The sequence below is a fragment of the Ovis aries genome, chromosome 4, assembly GCF_016772045.2.
Source record: "Ovis aries strain OAR_USU_Benz2616 breed Rambouillet chromosome 4, ARS-UI_Ramb_v3.0, whole genome shotgun sequence".
Taxonomy (NCBI): Eukaryota; Metazoa; Chordata; class Mammalia; order Artiodactyla; family Bovidae; genus Ovis; species Ovis aries.
Window position 1 is genome coordinate 107,265,307 of NC_056057.1, and position 21,108 is coordinate 107,286,414.

The 21,108-nt window shown below is 51.9% G+C and overlaps 1 protein-coding gene and 1 gene segment (V, D, J or C); both read left to right on the top strand.

Moving 5' to 3' along the window:
- The first annotated feature begins 2,336 nt into the window (after positions 1 to 2,336).
- PRSS2 (serine protease 2) lies at positions 2,337 to 6,896 on the top strand. 4 transcript variants are annotated; one of them, XM_042248946.2, is made up of 7 exons: positions 2,337 to 2,397; positions 2,622 to 2,709; positions 2,902 to 2,996; positions 4,122 to 4,281; positions 5,682 to 5,935; positions 6,315 to 6,451; positions 6,694 to 6,896. In XM_042248946.2, the coding sequence occupies exons 3-7, from the start codon at positions 2,966 to 2,968 to the stop codon at positions 6,844 to 6,846; spliced, it is 735 nt and encodes a 244-aa protein (XP_042104880.1). In that variant the 5' UTR covers positions 2,337 to 2,397; positions 2,622 to 2,709; positions 2,902 to 2,965; the 3' UTR covers positions 6,847 to 6,896. The 4 variants fall into 4 exon arrangements, with proteins under 4 accessions (XP_042104880.1, XP_042104882.1, XP_027824687.2 ...); XM_042248948.2 differs by lacking the exon at positions 2,902 to 2,996; XM_027968886.3 differs by lacking the exons at positions 2,337 to 2,397; positions 2,622 to 2,709 and having other exon boundaries at positions 2,830 to 3,134.
- Positions 6,897 to 12,669: 5,773 nt separating this feature from the next.
- Positions 12,670 to 20,367, top strand: LOC101120322 (T cell receptor beta constant 1). The segment is given in 5 exon segments: positions 12,670 to 12,757; positions 18,437 to 18,826; positions 19,520 to 19,537; positions 19,694 to 19,800; positions 20,126 to 20,367. Coding segments are annotated over 5 exon segments (612 nt in total).
- The last annotated feature ends 741 nt before the right edge of the window (positions 20,368 to 21,108 follow it).

Consider the following 21,108-nt stretch of genomic DNA (forward strand, 5'->3'; position numbering starts at 1 on the left):
ACAGAGAAAAAGCCATGTGTCAGTGAAAAGATGACCATCAGCAACCCAAGGAGAGAGACCCCTGGAGAAACCAACCCTGTTGACACTGCTGACAAAAATAATAAATGATCTGAAATAAGAATAGAAACAAGTTTTATTTAAGCCAAACTGAAGCCTAGAACCCAAAAGGCAGCCTCTAAGACAATCTGAGGAGCTGCTCCAGAGAAGCAGGGTTTTCAGCTCAGTTTTATATCTTGGCAGAACAAAGAACATTAAGCAAGTCAGAAATACATTCCCTCTAGGTCTGAAAAAATAGATCAGCAGGAACTCAGTGAGTCAGTATGGCGCTGGCCCCTGGGAAGGGAGTCATGTCATCAAAGGAGCACTGGCCCCAGTGTCCCAGGAAGGGAGGCACTTTATCTTTTAACACAGACATCTTTTACTTCTGGTCAGTGTGCCCTTTTCTTTACTAGAGAAAGCAGATGTACAGTGTATGCTTGATAGGCCACAAATAGGCTGTTTTAGTTGGTACAAAACTCAAGTTAACTCATATATAAGCCAGAATGGCTTCTCCATGACTCAATATATGAAAAGTTTCTTCTATCAACACCTTCCTTGATCATGCACTTCTCAGCTCCCAAAACTGAGAAGATGCATTTCTGCTGTTATTTTATTATGGCAGCCCTAGCAAATTAACACACTGAGTCAATAAATAGGATTCAGAAAAAAAGAAAAATTTGCCTAGCCATGTGGACTGCTGTGCAGAAGAGCTCTACAGAAAGCCTCTGAGTTTAGGCAACGTAAGGCCACTAGCAGTGAACCAAGTCATTCTAACAGAAAGGGGACAGAGGCTCTTACCTTTCTATCTGAGCAGAACGGTGTCCCAAAACATGAGCCGGCCCCCTCTGCCCCCCACCTTCACCCCACAGGCTGGGAAAGGAAACAGATGTGACGTTTCTCATCCTCTAAAGCCAGGCTTCCTGTGAAGACCCCACGACAAGGGGGCAAAACGAAAAAGCATATTTTGTGATATTTCTGCAAAGAAAAGCCTCTGTGATGGAGGCTCCACAACCTGGGTGAGTACAACCTGCCTTTGACGTGGCCCAGAGGGGTCCAAGGCCATGGCAAGGTGGGGCTGGGGGGAGTGGGGGCCAGGTGCCAGGTTAATTCAAGCTACTTTCTCTGTCAGGGAGGCCAGATCAGGAGGGATCCGGATGTAGTCTGTTCCCTGGCCTGACCCCTGAGCTGCCATCTGCAGTGATTCCCACACTTCATTCACAGTACTTCCCTGTCCTCCGGCAGCCTTGAGGCCAGCTCTGCCCTTAGACAAGACGGAACCTTTCTGACGCCTGGTCTCAGCCTCTGTAACAGGAAATAATGTTGTTCTGCGCACCTCACGATGAAAATATGAAAAGGGAAGCTTGAAATTCAACACAAAGGAAAATCAACATACCATCACTGCTTGTGTGTGTGAAAGCTCTTTAACAGCTGTTGGGCGCTATACAAATACAGCAGTATTGCAACCTAGAGAGGAGCCCGTCAGGGATTAGAGGCTGTGCAGCTCTGAGGAGTGGGTGTCCTGTCGTGGAGAAGCTGGCTTCCAGCTGTGCCAGGCACCAGACCAGAAGACACCCTGGGGGTCCCTCTCCACCCAAGAGCCTGCCCCCCCATTTCTCCCAGTTCACTATTTCCATTTACTCTGTCCTTCCAGTCTTGCCACCAGACTTCTGAGCTTTTCTGACTTTGTTCACCACCTTCAGAACATTCACTCATTTTTACCTTTCCGAGAGAACCTATATAGACTCTGCCCACTCCTGCCCATCAGGAGCCCGGAGCTCAGAGGAGGTGAGCAGGAGAAGCCTCTTCATGGGAAGGCTTGTCAACCTGGCTCACAAGGTTAGGTTCCAGCACAGACACTAGTTACATCTCTATACTCCCCTGGCCAAGTGGTGCCTCAGTAAATTACAATATTGTATCTTGACAGGCATCAAAAAAAAGGAAAAGAAAATTCCAGAGTCCCGCCCCCCCACCTTCAACGTTGTTTTTAATCACTCGGTTTCATGGACAGAGGAGCCTGGTGGGTTTCAGTCTACGAGGCTGCAGAGTCGGATCGACTGAGCGCATGCGCACACCTCAACCGTTCTCATGCGCCAGTTTCTTTACCTGCTGCTGATTCTCTGATAAGGGCCGAGATTTACCATTGTTCAAACCTTTTTTCTAAAATCTGATCCGGAACATACAATTCTGGCTCAGGCTGTCAGCTCCTAGCAGGTGGGGGCAATTTTCAAACCGTTAGTTGCAGGCTCCCAGGGTGACCAGGAGGCTGCTTAAAAAGAACCCAAGGCTGCGTGAGCGATGAGAAAGACAAGCCTCTTGACAGCGAGGAAGAGGAGGTCTCTTGTTGCCCCAGAGCATCAGGTAAACGCCTACTTAATCCTTGGCCTCTCCTCCCTCCAAATGCCTCCCCGGACCCAGTCCCTCAAGCTCCAGTAGGAAGGAGAGCCAGCTTGAAGGCCCAGACTCACAAACTCTGACTCTTCCATTCCATCACTTCTTGGTGTTGGGGTCCTGGTTCCCTAAGGCTTGGGCTTTGACCTTCTGACTCCTTAGTTTAGACTTGACCAGGGTCTTTTTGTGTACAGGTATGACATAGGCAAGACTTCTTTCCTCTCATGGGACTTCAGGATACCAAGCGGCCAAGTTTGCTACTAATATCAGCCCTTCCTTAAAGTAAGTTGAGTAAATCTCCATGAGGTCAGAGGATCCCCAGGGTCCTGGGTCATTCTGCCTTCCCTTCCTCCTCATTCCATCATCCGCTCGGTTTAAGAAGGCTCAGCTGTGGGAAGCAGGGTCTTGGTTTCCCCTGTGTTCCTCACCCCAGAATATCCTCCTGAGAGCCAGCTAGTCTTCCTGTGTCCTCAGAAAGTAAGTTTCCTTATCACCCGGAAGTCATGAATCCACGGAGCGGCCAAACACAGCAGAACTGATGCAAGAGTCCAGGACAGGGGAAGCTGCAGGTGTGTTTGTCCTGGGAGGGGTGGTCCCCCTCCACCCCCTCCCTCTCCTCGGGAGGTATAAAGGCTCGCCACCAGCCATGCAAGCACACTTCTCCACCATGCATCCCCTGCTGATCCTTGCCTTTGTGGGAGCTGCTGGTGAGTCCCACGCATCACTTCGGGTTCCACTAGCCCCTCTCCTGGCAGAGATACACGCTTCACCATTCCTCCAGCCTCTCCTGTTCTACCTGTGTGTCTTCTCCCCTCCCTGGCCAGCACCCCTCCTTCCCACTCTGGGGCTCTCTTTAACCTTCACTCTCTCACCCTCTGCCTGGTTCCACTCCCATCCCTCTCATCCGTCCATTTCAGGGCTTTGTTGGGAGAGGCGAGAAAGGCAAACCAGGTGGAGATGGTCTGTGAAATGAGCCAGGCCTTAAGGCTTGGCTGTGGCAACCGTAGGTAACTCCACTCGAACTGTTCCTAGCCTCGGATGCTCCTGGGGAGACAGAAGGTGACTCACGGTGGAGTCCTGTTTATTGGCCTGGGAGTGTGACCCATGCACTGACTTTTTAAGCTTCCTAAGTGGTTTTAAGACTCCTGGATGTATAGCCACAGCTGTGAATCACTGTTCTATTGGCCAATAACAGTAACCACCTTTATCCTGCGCAAAGGGTGCCTGGGCTCCTTGCTCAGGTGTGAGCTATGGGAGGAGGCTGGTACAGCAAAGCCAAGGCTTTGCAGCCACATCTCCCTAATGAGGCCAACCCATCGTGACAAACTGGGGCTGAAACTGCAGCAGGGAGAAGACTGGTGATGAATAAAAGGGAGAGAAGCAGCCAGTGGGTGAGAGGACTGCATTCAGACCCTACGATGCTGAGTGCACCATGAGGGGGGTTCACTGTCCTTGACCTGGTGTCCCCAGTGGAAGTGTGAGCCAGAGCCCCTGCAGGGTCCCTAGCTCTGTGTCCTGCAGACACACAGCGACTTGGGAGAACTAACCCCTGTGAGACCAGCCAGGGATGCTCCCTGGTGGCCTTCCTCCCCTCCCTGTGCTCGGTCAGGATCCTAATTAGCAGGGTCCAGCCACAGGGCTCGGGGCTCCACCCTCCTGCTGAATCAGCCTCTCCTCCCCTGTTTCCACTCAAGTGGCTTTCCCCTCGGACGACGATGACAAGATCGTCGGGGGCTACACCTGCGCGGAGAATTCCGTCCCTTACCAGGTGTCCCTGAATGCTGGCTACCACTTCTGCGGGGGCTCCCTCATCAGTGACCAGTGGGTGGTGTCCGCGGCTCACTGCTACCAATAGTAAGTGCTGGGCCCCTGATGACTAAGCCCACTGCCCAGGGCCCTCTGGAAGGGCTGGGATCCGTCCAGAGCTCAGAATTATGATGGGGAAGAGAAGAAGAAGTGGGCAATGGCAGCTGACTTGGCAGGAGCTGTGGGTGAAGAGGGGCACCTGCCAGGCTCATGTGTCCATGGGATTCTCCAAGCAAGAATACTGGAGTGGGTTGCCATGCCTTCCTCCAGGAGATATTCCCGATCCAGGGATCAAACCCGGGGTGTTATGCATTGGCTGGCACAGGTTCGTTACCACTGGTGCCATCTGGAAAGTCCCATAAAAAGTAGGCACAGACTATTTTGAAGGTGGAAATAGCCAGTGGGAAAAGCTGGGGAAAGACCTCACTCAAATAATCTTTGTCAGTTGGCTACATGTTAAAACCTTGTAAGATATTTTGTTGTTGTTGTTTAAAAAAATTGTTATGATTCCTAGTTCCCATTTAACTCAGAATTCTTAGGACGAGTTTGAATATTGGTGAGTTTTCAACACTCTCTGCCTCTGGCAATTCTACACTTCCAGGCAGAACTGAGAATCACTGCCAAAAGCAAGAGTTCTCCAACCTGAATGCGTGTAATAATCACCTGGAGGGCCTGTTATAACACATGTTGCTGGATCCCTCCTCAAGGGTTTCGGATGCAGAAACCCTGATGCAAGGGTCTGGGCAGAAGAGAGAATCTGAGTTGCTAGCTCGTTCCCAGGTGACTGATGGTGCAGGTCCTGTGGCTGTTCTTTGAGAAGGGCTGTATTAGATCACAGATAGTGCTAGTGGTAAAGAACCCACCTGCCAGTGCAGGAGATGTCAGAGACGCAGGTTTGATCCCTGGGTGGGAAAGATCTCCTGGAGGAAGGTATGGCAATCCACTTTAGTATTCTTGCCTGGAGTATCCCATGGACAGAGGAGACTGGAGGGCTACAGTCCATGAGGTCACAGAGAGTCGGACATGAGTGAAAGACTTAGGATGGACAGACAGACAGACAAATCAGATCACACAGGATGGTGGCCCTTACTAGATCAAGAAAGGAGGGAGCAAAAGTGACTGCACGTAGTTTGCAAGGTTGCAGATGTTGAAGGATGTCTGGGGAAATTGAAATGGTGCGTTTGCACCCAGGGCACTGGGCGCTGAATGCATGAGGGGTGTGGGAGAGGCGGCTGGAAAGCAGATGGTCCCTAGCCGGACCCTTTCACCACATCCCTTCTCCACGGCCAGGCCCCCTGAAGCACGGAGGTTGTTGTCTCACACCTGCACTGACCTACCACCCCTCTACGGCTCTTGACATTCCTACACCCCCACCTGCAAGCAGGGAGCACCCCTAGGGGATGTGGGGCTGTGGACAAAAAGGCCTTAACTGTGCTTGCCCTCAACAGCCGCATCCAGGTGAGGCTGGGAGAACACAACATTGACGTCGTGGAGGGTGGTGAGCAGTTCATCGACGCGTCCAAGATCATCCGCCACCCCAAGTACAGCAGCTGGACCCTGGACAATGACATCCTGCTGATCAAACTCTCCACGCCTGCGGTCATCAATGCCCGGGTGTCCACCTTGGCTCTGCCCAGTGCCTGTGCTCCCGCGGGCACCGAGTGCCTCATCTCCGGCTGGGGAAACACCCTGAGCAGTGGCGGTGAGTGGGACCCTCACGTCTTCACCCTCTGACCTACCCACACTGCCCAGAACCGAGCATCATCTGAGCTCGGTTCCAGTCTTTGCTTCCAACCTACAAATTCCCAGCAAGTACCTACTACACATACAGGACTCTGTGCTGGGTACCAGAGAGGGGCAGGCGTCCCAGACTTGAGCCCGAGAATGAAAAGACAGGACAGATGTGGCCTCTGCTCTTGGCGCCTTTAGAGAGGGGTCCACAGCGAGCCTGCTGGGAATTGAAACTCAGTGTGCGTTGGGGACCTCTCCTGGCCGCCCCCAGGGTTCAGCCCTGGGTTACCATCCCCCGTCGCATCCTAACCCTCATTTTCCTTTCCTTGGTCTCTTCCTGTTCCTGAAAGTCAACTACCCGGACCTGCTGCAATGCCTGGAGGCCCCGCTGCTGAGTCACGCCGACTGTGAAGCCTCATACCCTGGACAGATCACTAACAACATGATCTGTGCTGGCTTCCTGGAGGGAGGCAAGGATTCCTGCCAGGTGAGACGCCTGCCCAGACGTGGCAGCCTCCCTGGGGGCAGGATGTGAACGCCCAGGGCTGTGGGCTGATGGTCCGTCCCCTGGAGAAATGAGGGAGGTTCGGCTGTGGCCTTTCTTGACAGTGAGAAGGGTGTGGGGCCCAGAGCCAGTGGGAACAGGGTCTTGTGAAGTTCAGACTGTGTGTGGCTCCCATTCCCTTTTCTTCTCTGTTTATAAAGCTTATCTCATCACTTCCTCCCCAGGGTGACTCTGGCGGCCCTGTGGCTTGCAACGGAGAGCTCCAGGGCATTGTGTCCTGGGGCTATGGCTGTGCCCAGAAGGGCAAGCCTGGGGTCTACACCAAGGTCTGCAACTACGTGGACTGGATTCAGGAGACCATCGCTGCCAACAGCTAAAGACCACCCCCTGTGCCATCATTATGCTAATAAAGTGACTGCTCTATCTGCCCAGGTGTGCAACTTCTTCATCAACCCCCAGCCCTACTCTGGGAAACACCCTCCCACCTGAGGCCAGACAGGGCACTGCCCCTTACAGATGAGCCTACTTCTCAAATGTGTTCCAGGGCACACTGGTGTAACAGCAGAAGTGAAAGTCACCCAGTCGTGTCTGACTCTCTGTGACTCTGTGGACTGTAACCCACCAGGTTCCTCTGTCCATGGGATTTTCCAGGCGAGATTACTGGAGTGGGTAGCATTTCCTTCTCCAGGGGATCTTCCCAACTCAGAGACTGGGTCTCCCCCACTGCAGGCAGAGTCTTTGCCATCTGAGCCCCCAGGGAAGCCCACATGTAAAGAGAAGGAACAGAGAATATCATCGGGGGAGGGGTCCCTGGAGAAACTTCCCTCCAGGAAGGCTGCATCTGCCTTGGTGTGTCTCTGGGTCATGCGTGCAGGGCCGATGTGTGTACATGCATGCACACATGTGCACACGTGTGGGGTGTGGTCCGTAAGATCCCACACCTCCGCTCACCGGTCCCCACGCCTAGGGAAGCACCTGCCAATCACCTTGGCCTTTCCTGAGTCCCCTCCACGTCCCCAGCGTGTGTTCCCCCCTGGAAGCAGCAGGCCCCACTGGCCCCTGTTTTCCCAGGACCAGCTCATGTGTCTGAGGGAGATGAGAGCTCCCTGGGTCTCTCTCCCGCCCACTCCTGAGAAACCTGCCTTCTGTTCTTCCCACGTGATGATACGAACACCCTCCTGAGTCCTTGATAGGCACTTTCACATTCAGTTCCCTCTGCCTCTGCAGTGTTTATTATTCCGGAGATACAGACAAGGAAACAGGTTCGGACAAGGTTGTCAGCTCACCCACATCCCTCTTCCAGCAAATGACAGATCTGGAGTTGAGCTCTATTTGCCCAGCCCCCAAGCCCAACCCCTGCTTCCTCTATCCTACCTCATGGGCCCTCCAGCTGCAGTCCATCAGCCCTGCTACTCAACATCTCTCCAGCTCATCCCCTGCCTGCAGCACTTCCTAAGGGGGCACTTACCTCCTTGCAGTCTTCTAAGCCTGTGCTCAGAGCGGTCCTGTGTGTCGTTAGCTTTCTGGTTAATACCTTTCCTGATGCCCCACAGCTTTCGAAGTAGAAGCCAAGCTCCTCATCACAGAGACGCACAGTTCTTCCTGCTCTGGCCCTGCCTGCGTTTCCACCCTGGGTTTCCTCACCCCTCCCTTCACCTGCAGTGCCCCAGGGCTCAGAAGTGCTGGCGGTTCTTCCAACATGCCCTGTACCTCTGACCTCCAGCTCTGGACACTACTGCTCCATGTGACACAATACGCTGCCCACCCACCTGTTCACCCTCTTCAGAGAAGCCCTTGCCTCTTCCTCCTCCCCGTTCTCTTCCCCACACGCCTGCACTGGCGCCATGACCTCTGGTCTGAGTAAGGGGTCCTCATTCTCTTCCACGCTTACTTCTATCACAGTTCGGCTCATGTTGCTTAGTGTGTATGGATGTGCCTACCGTGGCCTTCAACCATGAGCTTCTCATAGAAGACGTCTTACTCATCCTGGTATGTCTACTGATTAAACAACAGCTGAGACATAATAGGCAGCCAGGGGTTGAATAAACGAAGTATGAGCTAGAAGAGGAAGCAAATATACTGAAGAAAAGGCCTTCCAGAAGAACAGTTCTCAAAGTGTGGTCCCTGGACCAGCAGGACCAGAATCACCTGGGAATTTAGGAGGAATGCAAATTCTTAGGCTCCACCCCAGACCTACTGAGTCAGGAATTCTTAGACGGAGCCCAGCAGCTTGCCTTTAACGAGACTTCCAAGGCATCCTGGTGGATGTCAGAGCTTGGGAACCAGTGTGGTAGAGAGAGCCCTAGCCCAGTGTTGTCTGTGAAAACAGCAGTCACCAACGCCTTGGCTGACTGTATGCAGGCATATGACAAACGTTTTTGCGTGTGTGCATGCTAACTCACTTCAGTCATGTCCAGCTCTTTTCGACCCCATGGACTGTAGCCTGCCAGGCTCCTCTGTCCATGGGATTCTCCAGGCAAGAATACTGGAGTCGGTTGCCATGCCCTCCTCCAGGGGATTTTCCCAACCCAGGGACCAAACCCATGTCTCTTACGTTTCCTGCATTGGCAGGCAAGTTCTTTACCACTAGCGCCACCTGGGAAGCCCAATAAACCTTTTGCTGTTCATTTGCTCAGTCGTGTCCAACACCAGGCTGCTCTGTCCATGGGTTTCTCCAGGCAAGAATACTGGAATGGATTGCCATGCCCTCCTTCAGGGGATCTTCCCAACCCAAGGATCGAACCCAAGTCTCTTACATCTCTTGAATTAGCAGGTGGGTTCTCTACCACTAACGCCACCTGGGAAGCCCAATAAACCTTTAGGAGTATTATTTATGTCTCACAAGAGCTCCATAAGGTAGGTCTTATTTTATCATCATCATTCCCATTTTACAGTTAAAGAGTGTTAGTGTTAGTTGCTCGGTCGTGTCTGACTCTTTGCAACCCCATGGACTGTAGCCCGCCAGGCTCCTCTGTCCATGGAATTCTCCAGGCAGGAATACTGGAGTGGGTAGCCATTCCCTTCTCAAGGGGATCTTCCTTACCCAGGGAACCCGAGTCTCCTTCATTGCAGGCAGTTAAGGAGACTGGAGTTTTTTAAAAAAAATCCAGTAACTTGCCCAAGGTTTGAAGCAGAGGGCATGGGAGGGAGCTCTCAGTCTGGCTACTGGAGGTGAGATTGCCTGAGGAGTAGGGCCCCAGGGCTCAGGAGCAGCACCTAGGAGAGTCCCAGATCTTAAATGAGGAGGCCGAACTTCTGGTTCCAGCCCTTTCTCCTTGTCTTCTGCCACTTTGGGGGACCCTTTAGCCTCTCCACACTTCAGTAACATCTGGGAAATTAGGAGACAAAGTTTGGGTTAAAACGGGTCAATTCACGTGCAAAAGTTTAAAAAAATTACACATAGATATTATTTGCAGGTCTCCTCCCTACATCCCAACACCCAGCTTGAGAAAGGCACACAAGTAACCAGCAAGCTTTCCCTTGGGTCCCCTGAGCACTAGGACATTCTTCTTGCCCCCTCAAGTGGCCGCACTGAGTGCAGCTGGTTAAGTCGAACCAAAAAATGAGGAAAGGCTGCCCCCTGCTGTCGAAGATGAAGAAAGGCTTCACGTGGCACCTGCCTGACCTGTCTAAACAACTTTCACCAAACAAAAAGCTTCGTGGGCACTTGAGCTACTAACAGTGTGACAAAGTTGAGACAATCCCCATGAAAACAAAAGGTGGTTGTGGAGCCAAGGCAGGGTGGTATTCTTTTTAAGTTTAAGTTGGCATGAGAGTCCCCAGGTCAAAAGGAAACTCTAACTTAGGGAGTAAATTACTGAAGTGTAAATACCCAGGGCAATTTTGTGCCTAATTGTTTATTTAAATACAAATTAATAAACCCAGAGACTTGGAACTCTGAACATCCTGGGGATTACTCCGAAATATGTGTTTCTCACCAGGCTCCTAGGTGACTGGAGATTCATTCAGCAAATTCAGTACCATGAAACAGCCTCTTACATAAACTGTTCTTCTTTGAAAAAAATGACTTTGTAAATGAAACAAGTATTTTTTTTTACATTGGTAGATTTCAAAATATCACTTAAAGTAGTATTTTGTTGTTTTCTTTTAAAGTTTTGTTTTCAGTCCAGTTCAGTCGCTCAGTCATGTCCGACTCTTTGCGACCCCATGAATAGGAGCACGCCAGGCCTCCCTGTCCATCACCAACTCCCGGAGTTCACTCAGACTCACATCCATCGAGTCAGTGATACTTTAACATAAAATAGATAATAGCTCTATTACCCATTTAAAATAAAATTACTATCTATGGCTCAAAAATCAATACTACAAAGTTGACCCTGAGAAATGTCAATTTTACTTACACTCTGCTTCTGTCTCCTCCATTTATTCTTAACAGGTAATCACTTTTACCCATCTCTTTTGTAAACTTCCAGTATTTCTTCATATAGCATCAAACACACAGAAGTATAATTTTTATTTTTCCCCTTTGTTAGACAAAGGTGGCATATTGAAACCTTATCCTACCGCTTGTTTTTAATCCAGGTAACAGTGTATATTAGAAAGCTTTCCATAGCAGTATAAGGCACTTTCATTCATTGTTAGTATTGAATAATATTCTGTTTTGTGAATGTGTCACAATTTATTTACCCAATCCTTTACTGATGGGTACTTGAGTTTTTCCCAATCCTTTGCTATTCCAAATAACGCAAATATTTTACACACTTGTTTTCATCTGTATGCAAAAGTAATTACAGGATACACTCCCAAAGGTGGAATTCCTGGGTGAAAAAGTAAGAACATTTGTATTATTTATGGCGGTGGTGGTATTAGTCACTAAGTCGTGTCATAATATTTATAGATAGTTTCAAATTGCTCCCATTAAGAGCTGTATTATTTAGCATGTCAGAGCGTGCTAAGTTGCTTCAGTTGTGTCCAACTCCTTGTGACCCTATAGACTATAGGCCTGCCAGACTCCTCTGCCCTTGGGATCCTCCAGGCAAGAATACTGGAGTGGGCTGGCATGTCCTTCTCCAGGGGATCTTCCCGACCCAGGGATCCAACCAGCGTCTTTTTTGCTTCCTGCATGGGCAGGAGTGTTCTTTTACCATTAGCGCCACCTGCGAAGCCCAGTGATAGCATGGCCTTCCACCAATCACGTCATCAAATTGGTGAAAACTGACATTTCAATGCCATTTTAGTTTGCATTTATCATGGCAAGATTTTTTTTTCCCCTATGGTTAAGCACCATTTGGATCTTTTCTTCGGAACCTTCTCGTTTTTTATCACACTGCTGGATTATTTTCTTATTGATTTCTAGAAGTTCATCATCCTGAGATCAGCCCTCATGATGAGAACTGCAATTCTTCCCCCATAATGTCATTTATCTTTGATTCTATGTGTGTTCCCCCTGCAAGTGTGTTGTCATTCTGTGGTCAAGTTTGTCTTTTTTGCTTCTAGACATTGAGTCATAGTCTTAAAGGCCACAAAAGGAAGCGCCATCTAGTGAAATGAGATCAAGGCTACTCAACTGGAGTTTCCATTTCAAGGTCATCTTGTGCAGGGAAAATCAAAGATCTGGCGAAAATTCAAAATGTTTCTGCCCTTTAGGGAAAAAGAGGAAGAAGACCTTGAGTATGATCACGTGACCAAGCAATTGCATTTAAACGTCCCCAGGCTGTATTCACCCCATTCTCCACCTCGGTTTCCCCGGGAAAGCCCTTCACCGAACCCTGGAACCCTGATGTCTGAAGTCCGCAGTGAGAAGTGAGGCAGCCGACGACACAGGTGGTTCCCCCTCACTCACGCTGATTAGACACACAGCTCTCCCACCACCCCCATCGCACCCTCAAGGTCTCTGCAGCGCACTGAGCTGAGCGATAGCTGATCCACGTTGCTGTACAGCAGACATAACACAACACTGTCAAGCAATCATCCTCCAATTGTTTTTTAAAAATGTTTTTAAAGTGAATGCAAAAAAAGAAAAGAAATACAGCTCTCAGCTATGACTTTACCCCGGAAAGCTCTTCCTCTGTGTACCTGGTGGCCTGTTCTCTGGACCACCCTGGAGGTTCAGAGTTGGGCCGAAGGGGCAGAGTCTGGATTCTGCGGGACCCCATTCTCAGATAACAGGTGTGATTTCTGGGTGCCTGACGTCAGGGGCAGGCCAGGGATAAAAGGGGCTGCTACTATGACGACAGCCTGCAGAGGAGCGGATGCCGGGGAAACCAGCCCTGACACAAAGGCACACAGCTCGGAGGAGCAGAGAAGGTCCTGAAGAAAGGGCACGAGGTGAGGAGGGAGCCCCCGGCCTTGTCTATACCTGCCCCCCCGCCGCCCCGCACCACGCACCGAGAGTGCTGATGTCACCTCCTCGCCCTCCAATGTCCTCAGAGGGGCAACTCTCTGGTGGATCCTCCCAGACTCCCTCTCCGAGGGGCGGGCCCATGGGAGGGGCCGTTTTTGTATAAAGCTGTAACGTTGTGGGGACAGGGGGGCCACGGTGATTCAACCCTATGGGAATCCTTTACAAAAACCTTTCTGCCTGTCCCAGTGCCCACCATCTTTCGCTCTTCTCCTGGGTCACCGGCCCAAGGGTGGCTTGGGTTGGAAGGCCTCCACCTCCCCCCACCATTTACCTGTCAAGCCAAAACCACAGAGCAGGGCAGGTCTGGATCAGAGCTGAAGCTTCGAGGCAGAAAGGCCAGATGTAGGAAGATGCTTCTGTGGCCTCATGGATGAAGGACTCAGGGAGACCCTTTATCCCACTCCTGCACTACCCGCTCCCTGCCCAGGGCAAGGTCAATGGGAAGGTGCGTGGGAGGTGACTCGCTCTATGAAACAAAAGTCAGCACTATGCCAGCACCCACCCCCTCCGCATGGATGCTCACGGGTGTCTGGGACCCTGCCCACCTCCCCAAGCCCACATCCCTGTGATGAACCCTCAGGAAGAATCAAAACAGAGGCACAGGGCCTTGTGGATGGACTCTGCCCCTGCTCCGAGGCCCCAAGAGTCAAGAGTCAAAAATATTCTTTCGTGCAATATCCATAAAGCACAGGAGAGGACTCCCAGTCCCAGAGTCCACCAGACACCAACACAGATCCTGGCCGCTCTGCCCGCCTCTAATTGCTTTCCTCCTTGCTCCGCTTCACTGTGTGAATACTGAGGTTTTCTTTGGAAAAGGCACCAGGCTCACGGTTGTAGGTAAGACACAGTCCGGGCCTTTCCTGGCCCCTCGGAGGGGAGGGCGGGTCCCAGGTGTGCGTTGTAGGGTGGCTGTGTTCTGACGTGTTATGAATATCACTTCGGCCCAGGGACCAAGCTGACAGTTGTAGGTAAGGCCGGGGTCTCCAGGTGGGTACCATGAGGGAGCACTCCCTCCCAGGGAACATAGGAAGAAAGGGATGGCCCAGCTTCCAGGGTCCGGGGGTCCTGGAAAGCTCTGGAAGGCTATGCGGGGTGTTTGAAGCGGGCTGGTGTCTTTGGGAGGGAAGAGATCCTTGAATGCCCCAACCTCTCCCCGAATCCCGGCTGTGCTCAGCTGAGGAGGAGAGGTTTTGAAGTGAATCCTGGAGGCCTGGCTTTGGAGACTTCTACTTTTTGAGGGGGGAGGGAAGACGGCTTGCTGTTGTAGATAAGCCAGCCAGGACTGGAGGGCTGGGAACCTGCAGGGAGGGGCAGAGAACAGATGGAGCCTCCGTCTTGGGTGCCTAGGTTAAAGTGCGTGTTTATCAGAAAGATCTGAATTCCTATCTTGGTGAGTTCTTGTCCTGATGAGGCGGGCAGCCTCCATCTCCAGTAATTTCATGGGCGGGCTCGGCTAAGCCTGGTTTCCCTACCGGGAGGCAAGTAATCTCAATTAGAAATGGGTCACCTTGTCCATCTCCTGTCTCCTTGGAGGATACCCATCGACGCCAGGGTGGATGGGAGAACCTCTGGCCCCAGAGCTGTTAGTCCTGCCATTTTTCTCCCGCATGCAGAAAGGAGATGGACACAGGAGAGGCGGGTGGGGAGTCACACACTGTATGGCTGTAAACCCCCTCCACCCCCGGGAGTTAAAGTTCTGCTAAGGAAAGGAACAGGGGAGCCGCAGGTGAACCGGGGGAGGTAGGATTAGGAGGTGCAGGCGAGTTTCCCTATCAGGCTTTAGGGTTGTGTGACTAATGAAAGACTCTATTTCGGCAATGGGACGAAGCTTTCCGTCTTGGGTGAGTACAGCTCTTCCCTGGGGATGGCGTGCTGTGAGGCTGGAGCTCTAGAAGTTCCCCTTAGAGCAGGCCGGGACTGAGAACACAGTGGAGAAAAGGCTGAGGGTATGGGTGAGCAGAGCAGGTGCTAGAAGGTGCTAGAAGTTCTGGGGGGAAGGTCGTCTCTGGAAGGAAGGGCCCATGTTACCAGCCACTCTGGGGTTTGCCACACCCGCGTTGTGCTGTGGAGCAACCAGGCACAGCACTTTGGACACGGGACCCGGCTCGCCGTCCTGGGTAAGACGCAGGACCCGGGAGGCAGGGTCGCTGTCTCTGGGACTGGAGTGTCTGTCTCTCCTCCCTGTCCTGATGGAAGGGGGTCAACTAAACTCTGATCCCCGTGGGGCTTCTGAGGAGCTGGGTCTGCCATCTCTCTCTCTTTTTTTAAATGTTAATCTTACTTATTTGTGGCTGTGCTGTGTCACGGTTGCTATGCGGGCTTTCCTCTCGTTGCAGACAGCAGGGCCTACTCTCTAGCTGTGGTGTGTGGGCTTCTCATTGCGGTGGCTTCTCTCCTTGTGGAGCCCCGGCTCTAGGCATTTGGGCTCAGTAGCTGTGGCGCAGGGGTTTAGTTGCCCTGCAGCATAGGGGATCTTCCCCAGCCAGGGATCAAACTTGTGTCCCCATCATTGGCAGGCAGACTCTTAACCCCTGGATCACCAGGGAAGCCCCCTGCCCTCACTTTAGAGGCAGCTTGGTTGATGCCTCTGTTTCTCCTCTGAGTCTTCTGCCCACAAGCTGCCTCCTCACACCTCTAAGCTCACCCCTCCTTCTTACACGCGTGGATCGGCCCCTCTGAAGTTTCTTCCTCTTTCCCCACTTTCCCCAGAGTGTGCTTTGGCCTTTCTCCTAGCGGCATCCCTTTGGTCCAGCGCCATGAACGCCAACAGGGAAAAAAATGGCCATTCCCGCTCTCGAGGACCTCAGACTTTTGCCCTGCCTGAGGTTTCTGGGGGTTTCGCCACAGCCACCTGCAGCTGTGGGCCTATAATTCGCCCCTCCAGTTTGGGATCGGCACCAGGCTCACCGTGACAGGTATTGGGCGGGAAGCGGGGTGCAAGGGTGTGGGGGTCAGCTTGCTGCACTGTCTGATGCGGCCCCGGTCCAGGGCTCCCAAGAGCTGTGCTTTGCCTCCAGCCTGGTCTCGCTCTTCTTCTCCTTCTCCGGGGCTCCTCTGTGCTCCTGCTTTGGCAGGTGTGCTGTTTTGCTTTCCTTCTCTTGTCTGATTGTCTCCATTCCCACCCCCGTTCTAACTCTGATCCTGCACTGTTGACCCCCTTTTGGCAAATAGCTCTGTCTTCTATGTTAAAACTTACCCCTAGGACCTCCCCCCAGCTCAGAGCCCTGTCCTTGCTTTCCTTGTCCTTTGTCTGTCCTTGTCTCTCCTTCATCCTTTCTCTGCCTCCACCAGTCTCCAAAAGCCGCGTATGTCGTCCTGAGCTGGTTTAAGAAACCAGAAGGCAGTGGGGGAGCAGCTTGGTGAGACTGAGCTGGTCTGAGGGGGGCTCCTGAGCCCTGGGGGCAGAGGTCCAGGTCACAGCATCACTTGAGCTTGCAGGAGTGTCCCTGGGGAGCACTGCTCTTGGTGGGGGTCACAGAAGGTAAGTCTGAACAAGCTGTTACAACTGGAACTTGCACCCTTTTAGCAAGAGACAAGGTGGAAGGAGGAGAAATAGGTTGGAGACCCCATTGTTATCAAGCCTCAGGATCTGTGCTGAGATAATGGAGTCAGTGGCTCATGATTAAACACTAACACACCATCACCACCCTCGGGAGGAAGCGGGCAAGGGTGAGGTGGGTCTGGGCTGGAGTTGTAGACACGGCTAGAGGGATGGGTCACCGAGCAGGCTTTACCCTGCAGAGGGGAGCACGTGCCAGGGAGCGTGATGGAAATTGGAAAGTACAGATCATCGGGATTCAAAATGTATGAATTCTGGGGGAAGAGGGGCTCTCGTGCAGTTTGCAAAGTGATCTAAACTGGTTCAGGCCCTCTGAGATGTAAGTATAAAACAGAGATGACAATGGTGGTCTCTTGGAGTTCTGAAATTGTAAGGGACTAAATCCTTATGGAGGGGGAGAAGGGGATGACAGAGGATGAGGCGGTTGGATGGCATCACTGACTGACTCAATGGACATCAGTCTGAGCAAACTGGAAGAGAGCGAAGGACAGGGAAGCCTGGCGTGCTGCAGTCTGTTGGGTCGCAAAGACTCGGGTATGACTGAACATCGACAACATATCGCGTGCAAATCCTTCATAGAGGACTCAGAGGATGCCGCCATCCCTTTCATTCCGGTTGAACCTCACTGTGTCACAGACTGTCTTGTTCCAAACTGGGGCTCAGTTTTCTCAATAGAAACATTCCCTGAACTTGGATAAAGTGGAGACATCTGGGTTTGCCACATTTCTGCTCCACAAACTCGCTCCCAGAACAGAGCTAAACAGAGGTCTCAGTGCATTTTGGCAACACGGAGGGTGCTTGAAAGGTAGACGAGTTTTTTGGTTTTACTTTACTCCTCCACATCCTCACACGAGGGCCTGCCTTCCAACAATTTCAGAAATTCTCTCCCATCTGTCAAGCATGTGAAAGGGCCTTCGGACTTTGGGGTTTGTTCATTTCAACACTTGTGCTGCTTTGAATATAATGCGTGACTGGAATTAGGATTCCAAAGTTGGTAGGGAGGTTTGCTGGACACTGGAAATAAGATAGGGCTCAACCTCAGAACAGTTTCTTTCATGGGGTTCCAACCATCCTGGGCAAGCTCCCACACAACCCAGCGCCCATGTAGGAGTCAGTTTGAAACATCAGACAGGATATTAGCCAAAGGTACATAGGCTTCACAAAGCGGGTTACATGTAAAATCAAAACAAAAGGCAGGTTCAGTATAATATAGAGAAAAGCATGTCAGCTATAACGGGAAAAGTATCTTTTCTAGGGAAGAATATGTATGCATGCTAAGTCACTTCAGTTGTGTCCAACTCTATGCAACCCTACGGACTGTAGCCTGCCAGGCTCCTCTGTCCATGAGATTTTCCAGGCAAGAATACTGGGGTGGGTTGCCATTTCCTCCTCCAGGGGATCTTGCCCACTCAGGGATCGATTCACGTCTCTTAAGTCTCCTGCATTGGCCGGCATGCTCTTTACCATTGAACCACCTGGGAAATCCCAGGGAAGAATGGCTAGTTCTAATTAATATGTGTTGTCGCTCAAACAGGTAATCACATACTCCCTGCAAAAACAGAAAAATAATTATTAGATGCAGTCAGTCTGGTTTCCAGGTCATATTGTTAGGAAAAATCCAGGCTTATTCAGCTCTCCTATAATTACTTCCAGGCCTGAAAATTAGGTAGTCATGCACCAAAGAGGGATTTGAGCTAGGAAGGAAACAGATATACTCACTTAATGGATCATCCTACATGGCTGCAAGAATAAGACATTTCAAACAAAGCCAGGAAACTCGGGATGTGATGCCGCCTTAGGGAGAGGCAGGAGGCGGTCAGTAGTGTGTAACCACGGGGTAACCGAGAAAGAAGGGGCAAAGTTGAGGGTGACTGATAGCAGAAGATTGGGATGGTGACCCCTAAACAAACAGAACCTCCTGCTATATAATCTTATGATGATGCTGTGGCCCCTTTCCTTGTTGCCCTCAATTCACACACACACAGCCCCTCCCATACCCAGCTGGCTCTCAGGCCGGTCCTGGCCCCCACCCCTGTCCTTCCAGACGATCTGAGCCGGGTGCACCCGCCCAAGGTGGCTGTGTTCGAACCCTCGGAAGCAGAGATCTCCCGGACCCAGAAGGCCACCCTCGTGTGCCTGGCCACGGGCTTCTACCCCGACCACGTGGAGCTGACCTGGTGGGTGAACAGGAAGCAGGTCACCACTGGGGTCAGCACGGACCCTGAGCCCTACAAAGAGGACCTCACGCAGAATGATTCCAGATACTGTCTGAGCAGCCGGCTGAGGGTGACCGCCACCTTCTGGCACAACCCCCGCAACCACTTCCGATGCCAAGTCCAGTTCTACGGGCTCACGGACGAGGACCAGTGGGAGGAGCAGGACAGGGACAAGCCTGTCACCCAGAACATCAGCGCCGAGACCTGGGGCAGAGCAGGTGAGCCGGCCCGGAGGGAGTCAGAGCCGACAGAGGAGAGATCAGGGAGAGAGCGGGAAGGCTGCACGCAGGGTGAAGGGCTAGGGGGCGGGGGGAGCCCAGCAAGAGGGTGGACAGGGCACCTCCTCGGGCGAACTCCTCCCCCGGATCCAGATCCTCAGCCCAGCTCAGCTGTGCTGGTGGGTGCCCTCCCTGCCCGCCTGCACAGCTCAGGGTGCCAGTGGTGGGTCCCCATCCCCTTCAGTGCTGCCTCCTTCATGACCCTGAGGATGCTGTGTCCACATTGGTACAGGCAGTGCTGGGACTCTGATCAGAGGCTGCTCAGAGCCTGGGGGTCAGTGCTGACTAAAAGCTAGCTTAGTAGGTCTTTTTCATTTATTTGTTTTGTTTTAAGCATCTCAAAGTATCACATATTTATAATTGCACATATTTATGATTGCCTAGTTTTAATGTATCAGGAATCTGGGCATAGCTTAGCTGGCTCGTTTATCTCAAGATGCTACAATCAGATGTCACCCAAAGCTAGAGTCTTATCTGAAGGCTCAGCTGGGGCAAGATCCACTCCTAAGTTCACGTGGTTGTTGCAAGATTTAGCATCTCGCCAGCTATTGGACTGAGGAAGGCTGGCTTAGCTTTGAATCTGCTTTAGAAGATGCAGGCTCTCATCCATTTCCCTCCCCTTTTTTCTTTCAGACTGTGGCGTCACCTCCGGTAAGTGGCCTTCTCCTCCGATGTCCCTATCTCCTATTATCTTTGCTCTGGAATCAGAGAATGCAAAACCCATGGACCCTGGTGGGGGCTATGAGGGAAGGAGGCCACAGATGACCAGCTCACAGGTACCTACCTGTTCTCCCTTTCTGCCAACAGCATCTTATCAGCAAGGCGTCCTGTCTGCCACCCTCCTCTATGAGATCCTGCTGGGGAAGGCCACCCTGTACGCTGTGCTGGTCAGCGCCCTGGTGCTGATGGCCATGGTAAGGAGGGGCCAGGATGGAGCAGGCAGGTTGGAGGTGACACTGGAAATGCAGCAACACAGACCTAGGAACGTAGAGACCCCACCAGGACCAGAGGTGGGCAGAGAGGAAGAAGGGGTTCACCCACATGCCTCAGAAGACACCTTGCCCCTCTGTGATCACAGTGGAAGAGCCGTGCTGGGCAGGAGAAACTGGGGTCACCAGAAAACCAATGGCTGGATGTTGGGAGGAGACCTGCTATTCGTCTTGTCAGGGGGACACCCTGCTTCCTCTCGGTCCCCAGCACTCCTGGCTCCTGGTGACCCTCACACCTTCTCTTCCTCAGGTCAAGAGAAAAGATTCCTGAAGCCAGCTTCCAGCCTGTTACTGCCCTGATGGGAATTCTGCTTTTCCCGTTCCTACCCAGCGCTTCTGAAGAGCTGCCCTCATCTCTGGACTCAGCCCAGCGTCCACCCCCATGTGCGGGTGCCCCAAACTCTCAGGACCAGGGTCTCCCTAACCCAGGGGAGACCCTAGGGGGACTGAACTTACTGAACCAATAAAAATGGCCTGTTGTGTTCACTCTGCCTTGAGTGTCTCCTCGCCTCTTCTCTCCATCTCTCAAGTCCCACGTGACTCCAGGCAGGGTACAAGCAGGAGACATTCAAGGAAAGTGCAGTCCTTTCAGGTGGGAGGTGAGGGGCCCAGCCTGTGACTGGCACTGCTCCTCCTTGTCAGGGAAACTTAAGGACGTGTGAAATGGGGGACTGGTGAAGGGAGAGGCTTACTCTGGAGCAGTCTAGAAAAATGCTGATGTTAACTCTGGGAATTTTCTGTCCTACTTAATCAAGGTGCTCTGAGGTAGAGCTGACCTGCACAGGTGTGTCTACCTGCCAAGTGGTCATGACCTCATGACAATGAAGCTCAAGGTCATTTGTGTCACCCACGCAGCCTCCCCGAGGGCATTCACCACTCAGCTTCCTTCACCACCAAGGAGTGTTTCCAGGAGAGAAGAAAGTCACTGGCTTGGGACTCTGTTCTCAGTAGCAAATGTGTCTTCTAGTCTAAGCTGTAAAGCCAGTTAGAAATTTCACTCAAGTGAATTAAGTAGATGAGAAAATGTTCCCTGAGGAGTCCTCGGAGGATGGAAAATAAAGTTCCCTAAAACCAAGGATCAGCCCTCTTGCTATTTCTAGAAATCCTTCCAAAGCTCTTTATTGTCACATGGTCACCATGGTGACGTAACCCAGAGCCCTCAAAATGGCATAAAAGACCCACCGTTGTCCTCCGTCTGTCCACACTCACCCTCACTCCTGTCACCCTGGAGCC

What these genes read in the sequence shown, in the direction of transcription:
- PRSS2 (XM_027968886.3), top strand. Translation starts at nt 2,966, where the DNA reads ATGCAAGAGTCCAGGACAGGGGAAGCTGCAGGTGTGTTTGTCCTGGGA. An exon ending in GCGGCTCACTGCTACCAATA is followed by an intron (nt 4,282 to 5,681) that starts GTAAGTGCTGGG and finishes TGCCCTCAACAG; the next exon opens with CCGCATCCAGGTGAGGCTGG. An exon ending in AAACACCCTGAGCAGTGGCG is followed by an intron (nt 5,936 to 6,314) that starts GTGAGTGGGACC and finishes TGTTCCTGAAAG; the next exon opens with TCAACTACCCGGACCTGCTG.